Below are 14,137 nucleotides of genomic sequence, written 5' to 3' on the forward strand. Positions count from 1 at the left end.
CTGCTGAACTGCAGCACCTGAGCGAGGTCGCGCTAACCTGCTGACACAGTTTTATACTGTGTACAGAGTTACAAGAGAAATAAGGAAACAAGGAAGGAAGACAGTGACCTTTAAAATCTACAAAGCACAGCAAAGTTTAAGGTCAAAAGAAATTTATGGTTAGCATGGTTCATTTGAAAGTTGCGATCGTCCATTGAAGTGGTCGGCGAGGTTGTATTTAATACTCGGATATTCAGGAATAAAAGACAGGAGTCTTTTAAGTCATAAAACAAAAAAACATTTGGTGTGGAATTTGATGCTATAAAACAAATCTGGTTTGATGGATGAAGTAACGTCTCGTCCATCAGCTGCTTTTAGCAGACGATACATCATCAGGGCGATTTGAGATGGCCTGCAAAGTCCAGCAAGGTCTTCATCAGCACCAGTATCCAAGGTTTTGTGTGTGTGTGTGTGTGTGTGTGTGTGTGTGTGTGTGTGTGTGTGTGTGTGTGTGTGTGTGTGTGTGGGAATGTGACGGCACACTTTATGAGATCTCGACAAAGACAAATAGCTTTGGCCTGTTAGCTTCTTAATCCATCAGCGCGGACATGAATGTATAAACTTCACAGTGGAACAACCATAAAAGTCAGATTACTCTCCAATTCTCTGAGAGCTTTTACAAGAACAATAACCATCTCGGGGCCAGCTGTCACTGTGAAAACTATATTTCACACTCCTGTACCTATAAAACACGCTTTATTAGACGGAAAGGCTGGGTGGGGAGGCAACATTTAATATGATCCTGACGGGGAATTATCAGGAAAATACAATTAAAACGAGTAAATAAGAGTTTCAGGAGCAAATATAGAATCATGAAACGGTATTTGTTCTGGTCGAAGCAGAACATGACCATGTCAACACAGCCACATCATTTTTTTTAAATTTTAGCTGACACAACTTGACTTATTCTACTCGCTGTTATCTTTCACATCTGCATTGTTTGGAGGGGTAACGTACTGGTTCATCTCTAAAAAAAGATATTTTTGTTGCGCTAACTTTAACAACAGTTGCAAACTATACATAAAGACCAGAGTTCAAAGAGTTAAGAGTATAATAGGAGGATTTTCTTCACTGTAGATCCCAAGAGCCGTTAATTATGATATACGATAATGTGCAAACGATTAGGTATGAATTATTTATTACTTGTTAGGGACTCAACGCAGTTTAGGTGTTTTGTTTTTTTTTCTATCACATTCTGAGTCAATCTGTGTTCCAGCAATGTTTTCAGAGTGCATTCTTCATGCCCTCCAAAGAAGAGGGATCATAACGGATATTTGATTTTTTTCAATCAAAGCTATTTTATTTTGTGTCCACAAGCTCCTGTGGTGTGTTGTTCATTTCATTTCACTTAATGGAGAAGGAAAGGTCGAATCATCCTGTATCCTGATCTTGCATCAACTCTAAAACAGTCTGTGTCAAAATGGACTGAAATTCGAATTATCATTTTTTGTGTGTCTGTGTGGTTCACAAGGAGAATGAATGAAAAACAAAACACCAGTGAGAGCCTGTACCATATTTTGCAGCCTTCTAACACAATGCGGGCGCTCCGTCTTTTGGCGAGGCGTTCAAGTGCGAGGTTAAGTATAGGTCATCTGTGTTTCTGAAGCCCTCACAACCCAACAACTGCACTTATGCAAACAGAAAACAAGCTACATTTTTTATCTTGTTATTATTTAAATTACATCCTCTCTGTGGTGACGAAATGTGCTTCGACTGCAAAACACACTGATCTGATCTCCTCTTTCCTACAGTCTTCACATCAGTCTGAACTGCTCAGATTCTCCGGCTCACTTGAATCTGTACTGAACGTGTTTGAAGTTCTCCAACGGTTAAAAAAAAAAAAGGAGCATCATCTGGGGACAGAACATATTTACGTATGAAGCCATACAGTGTGGCGGCGTAAGCAGATAAATGTGCTGATTAATGAGTTTGTCGGCAACTTCATTATTTTTAGTATTGGTGTGGCCACCTGTGCTGCAACTGGAAAACAAGCAGATAATGAGTGACTCCAGAGGAGCAGAATCAGAATGTAATAAATCATGTTTTATACTGCCACAGTGAGGTGTTTTCTATATTGTGGCGTGTTGTGGAGCGCGGTTTACCTCCCACGTTGTATCCCAAACAGGAGTTCTGGTCACAGTACCCAGGTGGGCCCGGGGGTCCCGAGCTGCCTGGATTTCCCGGTCTCCCCGCGGTGCCTGCGTTCCCGGGCCGACCGGGCGGGCCCTGGCTGCCCGTCCTGCCCTCGCCGGGGAGGCCTGGTGGTGGTGGGGGGCAGAAGACGGGTTAACGGCGGAACGTGGCTGCACGACGCCGGATGAGAGCAGATAGCAGAGAGAGAGACTGACTGCAGGAAAATAAAGTGAAAACCTGCCATCGGGGGTACATTCTGTCAGCGCACTATCACCTCCTCAATCTGCTCTAAATCCTCTTCTGGTGCTGCTGCAGCAACGCGGCATAAAGAAATGAGAGTGTGGCGGGCAGCGTCTGCTCCGCCTGTCACCGGCGGATAAAGGGAGATGATGGTGGACGTCCGGAGGGCAGCAGCAGGAGGAACACGGCTCTGCGCTCAAATACAGCCAGAGGCCTCTCTGCTCCCTCCTCACAGGAGGAACGGCTTCATCAGCAGTGAGCAGAAATGGGAAATCAATATTTTTAGGGGAGTTTCATTTACCAAGTGCTAATATTATCCTCGCACATATAGATGGAAGATAGCGACAGAGAAGCCTTTTGTCAGTAGACGCTTCCCTTTTCATGTCCCCGTCTTTCTTCTCCTTTTCTTTCTTTCTTTTTTTTTTTTTTAATACTGCTATATGATCATGAAAAAGTTTCCAGGGAGTTTTGTCGGCTTGTTCTGAGTATTGATTGCAGTAAACAGAAAAATCCCAGCACTGACATATTTTCATAACACAAACCTCAGATTCCACACGACGCGCAGAGAGAAATCAATACTGGGAATTATATTCACGGCCCAAACCGTCTGCTCGCTGTTTTCAAGCCGAAACTCAACGGAGAGTGAAGCAAATCCAAAACGCATTAATTCTCTGTGCGATTTAATTCCATTGTTTCAATATTTGAAACGTTTTGTGGGTTTTGTTTCGAGGGAGAAACAAAGAAAAACATCTTACACACTGAAATCCAAAAGAACTAATGCCCACAGGGAGAATAAAGCAAAGTTATCATATCTGGACCTTTGGACCAAGGAATTATTTGAGATACCACTAAGCATACAGCGTGTCAAACTCATTTTGCTTCAACAACAACTCCAAACATTTCTCTTTGTTGCCGTGCAATAGTCAAGATAACGACATGAAGCTATTTTTTTTTTTTTAACGTCTATTGATGCAAAAATAAAGTGACATATTGAATAAGTTCTCCAGCTCTGGCTTATATTTTCTTTCAAACTCCATTATATTCAAAACTGCAACAGATTACTTACATTTGAGTTTCATTCGGACGCCAAAATCTTCTAAAAGTTCTGAAAACCTCACTGCTGCACTGTTTCCCTCCGAGATAATGTTGGCGAAGGCTTATCGTTTATCAGGGAACTTGACTTCTGCAGCCTTCAGCATGTTTGTTTTCACAAATTCACCATTATAGGATTTCTGTGCTACTTGGCAACAGACGGGATTGTACAGAAGCTGATCTGTAGCTGTTACAGAAGCAGCGCCGTGCACGGAGGACCGCTGTGGGACAACGGTTACTGTCGGTGAAAACTCTACCCTGCACGGTCGTCTCGTGAAACAGACCCTCCGGTGTGCTTTGGTTTAACAGAAACAAGGGGAAATGTAGAAGGCATCAAATACGAGATCACTCCCCCAAAATACAAAGAATAACCTTTAACCGCTGAAGGGAATGCGTGATATTTACCAGGTGGTCCGGGTGGTCCTCGAGGTCCTTGATTTCCAACCCCCGGACTCCCTTTTTCTCCTTTATCTCCAGGAGGACCTGGAGACACACACACACACGCACACGCACACGCACACACACACACACACACACACACACACACACACACACACACACACACAGGTTGACACAAGTCACGTTTACTCTCTTCAGTGGCCATGCAGTTCTCCACATAGAGAGATTAAAACCGGTCCTGAGGTACTAAAACACGACTTAAAGTTATAATCTCACAGATTTCCATTAGAACACACGTCTGTTGAGTCATTATCTTTCGCCAGATGAGGCAACGCAGTGGCTGTAAAGCCTGTGACTCGCAGATGGACGCCTTAGCATTTTATTATATAATGAACAAACTGGGTGTAAATTGGACTTTGGCAATATTACTGAATATGGCAGCATTACTGGAAATACATAAAGTGTGCAGAGTTACTGAGGAGTTTTCCATCACCCGGCAGCGGCCGCTCGGCCAGATGGGTGGGCGTCGCTAACGGGCGGGCTCGCCAGCGGGCGGACGTCGAAACAAGCCGCACAGCGAAATCAGGAAGCACGAAAAAAACAAACAAAAAAACAGAGGCATCTTCAGGATTTTTGACTTGAACACAGTTTTGTCCATGAGGAGACCTCCAGGTGGCTGCTTCTGTTAAATTCTCCGGTTTAAACCTTCCTGTCTGGCCACGGTTTGTGTAATCCATACAGGAGCAAACTCCACGCAGAGGCTGGCTGACAAGAAGAGGTGTTTTTTTTCTGATATTAATTAAACTCCACACAGTTTGTCCAAACTTTTTAACAGAGGGCCACAAACACGAGGGGAAATACAAAGGGCAGAGCAGCGCACCATGGAGTGAACTTTGGCATTCTGGAACTCCGAAACTGCTCATTGGTGCGAATGTGAACGTGGTTTTCTGTCTCTCTGTCCTTTGATGAACTGGTGACCCGTCCAGGGCGTAAATTGCATTTTCCCGTTCTTTAACTGGGTCCAACTGTTCACTACTGGTCTCATGAGATATTGGATGATTTTTTATTTTATTTTATTTTATTTTATTTTGGTTTTTGTTTAAATAATCTGTTGTGAAGCCAACCCCTGTCACATCACCTCCATCTCAACCAGCCTGGACAGCAGACGCTGCTGTAGTGAAGAGACGCATTACTGTCAAAGACTGTAAAATGTCATAAAAAATCATGTCACTCACTTTTCTGCAGCAGTATTTTTTTCTTTCAACTCTCTAACTCTTTTGACACTTGCCGTTTTTTGAGGGATACACCTGAGTATTGCTATTTTTACTGGAGTAAACCTGCATTTCTCTATTCCCTCCAAGGTCTTTCATTTCTAATTCCAGCATTGTTAATACACTGTAAACTTCTGCAGAGAGCGCGCTGGATATATCACGCCTCAATGATCCGCTTAATAAAAAGTATGATGAACCCAAAGTGCTGCAGCTGTCTGAATGACCTCACTGAATATTTCTTGTACGCTCCAAAATTAGAGCGCCACATAAAGCCGTGATTCGCAGATTTTCTGTTCTGCTGCTTTTATGATCGCCTTAATCAATTGCGTCGGTAAAAGGGAAGTGAACACAACGAGGCTGAGGAGAAAACATTTTATGTTGCCTCAAATAAAGCCTCACTGCGACGGCGGTCTCGTCTCTATGCTGTCAGGGCGCTGACTCGCTGTCTTTCTGTCCCGAAACGATATTTTATGTAGAATCTGTTTTGTTAATTTTACTTACAAATAAACTCATAAATTTGACTCTGAGAGCGGCTTTGGTCTGGTCTCTGGCTGCTCCACACTAACCATCATTTCTCGAGTTAAGACATACATCTTTTAATATTTGGCTTCCTCCAGTTTCACTCCAGCCTATAAAACAGTAAATTAGTGTGTATGTGCGAGTGGCGGCTACAGATCATAAACGTCACCGAGCTTCTCCCAGATGACATTAACGATCCGCGGGCTTGAACCACAGAAGAGGACGTAACCCTGCTGGACGCTTCCCGACACAAGTCTCAACCGTTCTCAGCTTTCCTGAGTGTGTGTGTGTGTGTGTGTGTGTGATGAAGGCCTCATAAAGCCCGATCCTCCTCCGAGGGCTCGTGGCAGGAGAATGACCTCATGGATTTTGGCGTTGCTGTTTTCTGACCGGGACTGAACCACGTGGAGCTTCTGACCCGACGGAGAGTCCGTCCGCTGAGTGGAGCAGCGCAAAATACAGCAAGCAAGCAGCTGCGTCCTGGCTACTGGTGTTCACGATGTGGGAAATGCAATCCAGTGTTTAGCTTTGTGAGATCATATCCACGCGAGCATCTTTGCACAAATGGAAAATCCAGTTCAGTCTCAGGAGAAATTAGCTGTTTTAGAAATTATCCACATTTTGTGACTGTTTTGTTGGCCCATCAGAGAATTTGGTTCATATCATGGTAACAATTGTGTTTTGTTGCACTCTGTTAATTACTGCATTCACAATTTTACAAATAGACTCAATAGGAAACCAGAAAAGCACTGGGAGAGCTCAGACCTCCACCAAACTACTGCTCTTGCGTCTTTCACAGCAGTATCGCCGATATTTCACCTCGGGTCTCAGTGATCTGTCCGCTACTCTTATAAAATGTGTTAAAAAGTCCAGATAATTTAGAATTTTTACAATTTTCTTGGCAGGCCAGATTGGAGTTTCTTGTAGTCCGGTTTTGGCCCACAGGCCTTAAGTTTGACACCCCTGCTTTAGTATATTCCAAAGAGGAGCAGCAGACTGCACCGGTCTGACTCCAGACGACCAGCATTTACTTTAACTTCTCAAATCATTTTTCAGTTGCCTCCTAACAGGAAAGGCTCTGCTTCCAGGCCTTTCTCTGTGCTGTTTGCATGATTTCACCGTGAATGTATGAGTTTCATCCTAAAGTCCAACACCGGGATTTTTAGGCCTGTGATTCGATGTGACTGAATGTCTTTGAGCCCGATGATGAACCGGAGACCTGTGGTGATCCTGCGAGTCAGCTGGGATCAGCTCCAACACCGCTCAGCCCCGGATTTAATAAAGCAGTGTAAAAGATGGATGAGTGGATCCTTCTTATTGGTCTCAAGTAACATTTCAAATATGAATTTCTATAGTGTTCTCTGGCTTTACAAAAACTTGGAATTTCCTGTCAATCAGGACTAAAAACATAAAACGTACATCTGTAGGAAGGAATAAAAACCAGACCAAACACTTTGAGCACTCACTGTTTTAGAAAAGGACATTCTGTGTGTTATATTCTCTATCATTGCTCGCCACATCTTCAAACGTGTTTCCTGTCTCACCTCTCTCTCCCGGCTGGCCGTTCTGGCCGTTAGCGCCCGGGAAGCCTGGCCTGCCGGGCGGTCCTTGCTCTCCCTGAGGACCCGGGGAGCCCCTTCTGCCCGGCTCTCCGGGTGGTCCGGGCACTGTCCGGACCGACACCGCCGACTGGACGGGGATCTGGTTCAGGATGGAGTTATAGCGAGACAAATGGCCTGGAAGAGGCGAGGAAGACAAATTAAAAAGAGCACATAAAAAATAAAAAAAAAGTGCAGCCAGGAAAAGGTCAGACGGAACTTTTCCAGCGGAGAAACTGTGTGCGCATGTTGATGTGTAAATGCCACTGATTACTCACTCTGGATGAGCTGCTCGCACACTTGCCGTGCAATAGCTCTCACAGCAGCCTGGGACTGCACGTCGCCCTGCAGAGCAAACACAGCACACTGACGCCGCCGCTCCAGTCGGGGAAACGCGACAGCAAAAAACTTCCAGACCAGCCGGCGGTTGATGAAGAGGTGGGCGGGCGCTTTGTGGATGTTTAATGAGTAAACTCCACCTCAATTCCACATTCAACTTTTTATAGTAGCAACACGAAGCAGCACAACCTCAAGACAGCAACATGGAATTAAATACAGTATTACCATTTAATTACATCAAATGTTTCAATTTATTTTAGGGGAAATTTACTGCATTAAAAGAAAATTGTTTTCCTAACAACACTGTCTAACACAACTTAGGAAAGAAAAAAAAATCTAAATTCTCTTTGGCCTCGTTTTGTGTGAAAAAGCGGCTCTGGACTCTCTCTCATATCTCTGATTTATCAGAACGGTGAAGCCAGAAGCTGGCAGACACAAAACACTCATCTGAGCACAAATGCAGAACCTTTCAAAATAAACTTTTTTGCTTTGCAGGTCTGGTCTTGATCGTAGAAAGTGTTTCATTATGATTTTCTTTGACATGCGAAAATATAATGCGAAGCTTCAGTTCTCTGCAAAGTGGTTCTCACTGATCTGAAGCAGACGCTCTAAATTGTAGGTTGTGCTACTTCCAAACCAGAAAAGAGCAGAAGAATGGTTCAAATAATTAATCCTTTCACCATAATCTGCCATCTGTTATTTTTATTGTGCCTCACCTGCACACTCTGCTTTGCACAGAAACACGAAAAACTAAAACAACATGTGTCACTTTTTAAAAATTGGATCCTAAGTTTTTAAAAAGTCCTACCAAATAGATTTCCTTCCATGTTGTACCTCCAAGGTTTAAATGTTACGGTGTCTCCTCAGCTTAGTTTCATAAAGTCTTATGTGGCTCTGGAAAAGCTTTCCAAGGTTGGAAAAACATAACCCCTGATCATATTTAATACAAAAATGCAATTGATTCATAATATGGGGAGTGTAGGAGTCAGTGGTTTTGGAAATTGGCCCACAAAAGAAACTCAACAGTCAGCTGATCCGAGCCTTTGTTCTTCTGAATCCATCTTTCTCTAACCCTCCTTAAAAAAAAAAAAACTAAATCACTGGAATACCTACTAAAATAACAGTCTCATAAAAAGATGTAGATTCATCTTGAATAGCTATGTGTGAGATGAGTTAAAGCCTCTAATAAAAACAATATATGATCATGTTCAAAAGAACAAACGTTTGAATAAAGCTATCTGCTCCATCAGCGTCCCGCGCCGCTCTGTGATCATTATCATCAGGCGCTCATTTGATGTGACGTGCATTACGGCGCACGCAGCAGAAAAATGTTAAGAGAAAAACGCTTCACGTTGAGCGTTTATTTTTCTTTCTTTTTTTTTCCCCGCTGCTGCTCACTGAAGTTATTACTGCATGAATCACTGAGGGACTGACATGACTTCCACACTACAAGATACTAATCAGATTCTAACTGCTTTAATTCACAGCCTGGTCCCCTCATGTACGACACTGAGGAGAGGAGAAAATCCACTCATGTATTTCTTCTTCTTCTTATTCTTCTTCTTTTTTTTTTTTTTCCCAGGCACTTTCATGTGGAGTCCTGTGCTAAAATTAACTGCGGCAAGGTACGAACGTCCCCAACAGTTGATAAAATGGAGCAGAAGCAGAAATTACAAGTTCATTTCAAGCCGGCAAGTTGTGTGTCTCTCAAGCCCTCGGCACTGATGGCCTCGCTACTGTGTCAGCAAAAAGAAAAAAAAAAAACACAGGCCCTGCTCTGCTGTGAATTTTAACCACCAACACTGATTTGATTTGGTGTGCCTTAAACGAGGTTGAGGCAGTGAAAGTAAAATAAAGTGAACGCTTGTGCAGGAAAAAAAAAAAAAAAGGAGCGGGGAAGCGGTGGCTGTGTACTGCGCAATAATGCAATTTCTACGAAACAAGGGTGTGAAGTCTCAGCGACTCATTGTCAGAGCCTTACTTCAGCAGAATAACTATATTTTCACTGCAAAACGGAGCCATAAAACTTGATTTGCTCCAAACGCTGGCCAAAGTGGAATGACTTACTCTTTCTCCCTTATCGCCTTTGGTGCCAGCAGGACCCTGGAACATAAAAGCACAAGAGGAGAATAAACAGTCAACTATAGCCTGAGAAACAAAAAAAAAAAAAAAAAAAAAAAAAAAGCCACGCTCATTTCTGTTAGCCTCCTTCCTTTATTGGCTCTATTCACATTACTCTCTATCTCTCCAACTGTCACTTCATCTTTTTGCGGCGCTAATTGTAAAGTGATCCGTCCAGCTTCAATCCCTCCTTATCCACCTTCAGGGCTGCAGCATCAGCTGACTCTGGGTGAATTCAGGGTACAGCCTCAACAGTTCAATACTCCATCACTGGGCAAACACACTCACACACACACACACACACACACACACACACACACACACACACACACACACACACACATACCAATTGGAAATTTAGAGTCTGCAATTAACCTCAGCTGCACAGCCCTGGTCTAGATGCCAGAGGAGATGAGTGTAAACGGAGGGCTTCCTGTTTAAGATAAAATGCACATGCAAACACCCCAAAATACATGTCTGCAAACAGAAAACCTTACAGCTTTTGAATAAAGGCTTGTTTATTTTGGGAGCGGGTCTCTGGCCTTGACCACTGACCGCCTGGCTGTGTGTGTGTGTGTGTGTGTGTGTGTGTGTGTGCGGGTGCAGGACTCGGATATCTAATGCATATCATATCACACATGGTAGAAAGGCCTTGCCAGCATTCGACACAGCCTCTGAATCGCAGTGCAGGAACCAACAGTAAAAGTCTTGTACTGGACCTCTTCTGTGAGTCATTCTGGATGTTGTGAGTCTTCTTTGGCATATAAATGTCTCCTATCTTATCAGAGTGACTTAGAAGAGCCAAGTCAAACTATCCCGGCGTCGAAGAGGGAAAGAAAGACGACGGTCTCTCGTGTATGAACCTGAACTTTTTTTTTTAATGATTTCAATCAAAATGATTGTTCCTTTATGTAAGCGATGTCTAAGGAGACTTCTCCAGCTAAATGGACATGGACTGATAAAACAGTCACACGGACTGTTTTTTTCTGTCACAACTGGCAAACACAAGACCTCTCTCAACCAGAACAAGCTCAATAAATTAAGAAAGCCACAGGTGGTGGAATACCTGGAAACCACATTTAGAAACGGCGTCTGGTCCGGGTGGGACACCCGTGGTCTCGCAGTCACACACTCAACACATCACAGAGAATCAGCTCTACTCCACATGACGAGCCCCCTGACTTCCATGTGAAAATAACAAGTTCTGTGTGCACTGAACCTGATATATGGGGCATAACCTTTTCCATATGTATCATTTTATTCCCATAACAGGACAATTTGGGTTTAACATTACACGATCAGGTTTAGACTTGCAGTAGTCGGCCTCCCTTCAGTTGGATGAATCCACTATCATTCAGCTCATTTCCTGATGTCTCCGTTTCACCAGAAGTGGTAGGACTTGCTACTTTCTTGAGGTCAGAAATGCCACAATGAAGGAAAATGCCAACCATCCCTCCAGGCAGTTCTTTCAGATAAAAAACAACTTTGTTTAAGAAGAAGAAAAAAAAGTCTCTTGCAGCTCTGGCTGAGGGTCGCAGGTGGCAGAACAGGGTCTGAATGACTAAATAAATGCTGCACTCAAATATGAAGCTAAGTATCTCAGAAGTTAAATGTGAGACTAAACTACTTATTGTCTTTTCTTTATGCATTAGGGGCGAGTACACACATTTCTCCAGGGTGTTTTTTGCTCTTTTGTGCCTAAGAGATGAGGCAGATGTGGTTTCTTATTGCTTTTTGTGTACATTTGTGTGTGTTAGGCAGAGAGCAAGTGATTTATAGCCCCGCTCTCTGAGCCAAGCTCGCTGCCGGCCTGCCGGACTGACCCCAGACGAGATTAGCTGTCACCAGCATCCCAGTATCATCCGTTCCTCTTAGCATTACGCAAAGTTTGGATTGCAATATTTGGGTGTTCGGCGCTGCAGTCTGGATCTGTGCTTGTGTCACTCGCACAAATTCTGCCGCCGCTGAAAGTCTGAACAGACTCCGACCCACGTGGCTCTGGAATTGAAGCTGAACCATAATGAGATTTTCATCTGTTGTTCTGAACTCACCTCGTGATGTAAGTGTAACAGGATTTGTTTTCTGGATAATCTCACAAAAATTTGCTTTTATTACTGTGGCAATGCTAACATGACCAGATGACATAATAGTGAATATAATCTCTGACCAACACTAACTGGCTGCTTTTAATTCAGTGGAAGGAGTGAAACCAAGAAGAAGAGGACAAACAATCCCAGACTCTCTTTTTAGCAGCACATCTACATAACTTTCTGTTACAAAAATTAGGAAAAGACAGGTAATTACTCTTAAATGTCTCTCTTTATTATATTGTTCAATTGTGTGGGTCAGTGTGATTTACTCCATTTCACAACCCCTGCTTCTGAAAAAACTGATTAATGAGCATTTGACAGCTTGAAGAAGCTGAAACAAAACAACTGAGATAAACTTCCAGCAGCGAGACAGCAGCAGGTACGCTTTTAAATTGAAGCCTGTGTTTATTTAGAGGCTGCAAATACATTACTGCACCGCAGACGCAGGGTAATAATGTAAGAATGTCCTGTAAGCTTAACTAATTGTAGCTGCATGATTAATTCTAGAGGAGTAATTGTTGCTGCTAACAGCGGCGGAGCTACGGTAAAGCGCCAAACAACAAATTCTAATCACAAAGCAATGTCTCACTCATTTCCCTGTGCTGTGGCTTTCAGGAAATATAGAATGAGTAAATAACAGCGGTTATTATTCAGAGTCAAACACCCCGGCCCACAGCTTAGACAAAACAAAACACTACTAGATAAAATCTTTACCAAATAAAAGAGTCTCACTCACAGGAAGTCCTTGTTCCCCCTGAGACCCTGCTGGCCCACCTGGTCCTGGAGCTCCGGGTGCTCCTGGAGCTCCCTGATAGGAAGCCAGATGATAGCATCAATGAACAGATGGAGAAACAGATAGCTGCAGGAGGAAAGATCAAGTGCATTAAGAAAACACACTTACAACAGGTCCGGGGGGGCCTTGTTGCCCCTGTGGTCCACTGTTACCCGGCAAACCCTGAAAACAAGAAAAATAACAAGCAGTATAATAAATATTAGCTTGTTCATCCAGTCCTCCAAACACACTATGTTCTTTATTTAATTTGTACAGGATGCAGGTGTTTTCATCCCTGCTGTCACAGGCTGCAGTTTGGTTGCTTTTCGGTGAACAGAGGCATATCCGCGTCCTAATGTCGCTGTGGTTTTCAAACACACATTACTTAGAAACTGCATCTCTCACTCCATAATCCTGCAGGTCAGCTGTCTGACTGTATGTAATGACATGATATATAATCACACGGTGAAGGAGGCTTTGATGTAGTTCAGCGTCGGTGAGTCACTTGAACTGAACTGTGCTAATAATACACAATTTGAAAGCTGAACCCAGATGCGGATTGTTCTGGAAAACAGCTTAACCTGAGGTTCAGTAAATCCTTTTCATTTCAGTCTGGATGCCTGCTAAACTCTGCGGTCGCACACTGAGGCTGATGCCCTTTCAGCATGGACACTCCTTATAAGGTCCTCGATACGGCCTCTGAGAAAAGACACATCGCCGATTAAAAAAGATAAAATAACCTGGAAGAACGCAAAGATGAAGGTACGTGTGAGACATATCCTCACACAGGTTTTAATCTTTCATATCTGAGTGTTTATAATCATTTCTTCTGTCACTGTTCTCGGTTTCAGGAGCCACAAAGTTCAAGCTGGGGTGAAATAAGCACGGCCAACTTTTGACTTGAGACTCTGCATAGTTCTGTGTGAGAAATGTTCGGGCACATATTCATCTGGTCACACTCATACACAATGTATTTAAAAAAAATTCTAAACAAAGTTATTTTGAAGGAGACTGGACATAAGCTAAAGATGAAACTGATTTGCTCATGCAGTTTTATTTACACTGAAAGTGTTATGTCTTTCTTGTTGAGCCTTGATTCTTACTGTAATTAGAAAGTTACTTTATTTTGATTTCCATAAAGAGGACACTTAGCCAATCCCTGGAATGAAATAAAGATAGAAATGGTGATTCTGTGTATAGAAGGGAAGCGACAACAACAGAATCACAGCTCTTTTCTCAGGTCTTATTGGGCAAATAGACAAATAAAATGGTAAATGAGGAATTTATCTTCTTGTACTTTCTGCTCACAAAAGCAGTATGTGGGCATTTTATAGGCAGATCAGGGTTGACGGGTCTAAGATCGTTAAAGCGATACTTCAACATTTTGGCAAATTGGCCCATTTAGTGCAATTCCTTAGTCATTTCGAACAGCATACTTACTTTTTTTGTGAGGGCGAGCTGTTGTTTATTCAGAGGTGAGTCGGGGAAGGTTTTCGGGACGGACACAATGGAAGTGGATGGTAT

At 43.1% G+C, this 14,137-nt stretch overlaps 1 protein-coding gene across 1 annotated transcript in view; it reads right to left on the bottom strand.

Annotated features, from left to right (window-relative positions):
• Positions 1 to 14,137, bottom strand: part of col14a1a (collagen, type XIV, alpha 1a) — a 139,957-nt gene that overhangs the window by 1,572 nt on the left and 124,248 nt on the right. Inside the window, exons 41-47 of the mRNA XM_030102838.1 lie at positions 12,743 to 12,796; positions 12,578 to 12,649; positions 9,698 to 9,733; positions 7,570 to 7,636; positions 7,238 to 7,429; positions 3,910 to 3,987; positions 2,142 to 2,297 (exon numbers count right to left, since the gene is read on the bottom strand). Of these exons, the coding sequence (XP_029958698.1) occupies positions 2,142 to 2,297; positions 3,910 to 3,987; positions 7,238 to 7,429; positions 7,570 to 7,636; positions 9,698 to 9,733; positions 12,578 to 12,649; positions 12,743 to 12,796 (655 nt within the window). The remainder of the gene's footprint in view (positions 1 to 2,141; positions 2,298 to 3,909; positions 3,988 to 7,237; positions 7,430 to 7,569; positions 7,637 to 9,697; positions 9,734 to 12,577; positions 12,650 to 12,742; positions 12,797 to 14,137) is intronic.

The sequence above is a fragment of the Salarias fasciatus genome, chromosome 11 (genome assembly GCF_902148845.1).
Source record: "Salarias fasciatus chromosome 11, fSalaFa1.1, whole genome shotgun sequence".
NCBI lineage: Eukaryota > Metazoa > Chordata > Actinopteri > Blenniiformes > Blenniidae > Salarias > Salarias fasciatus.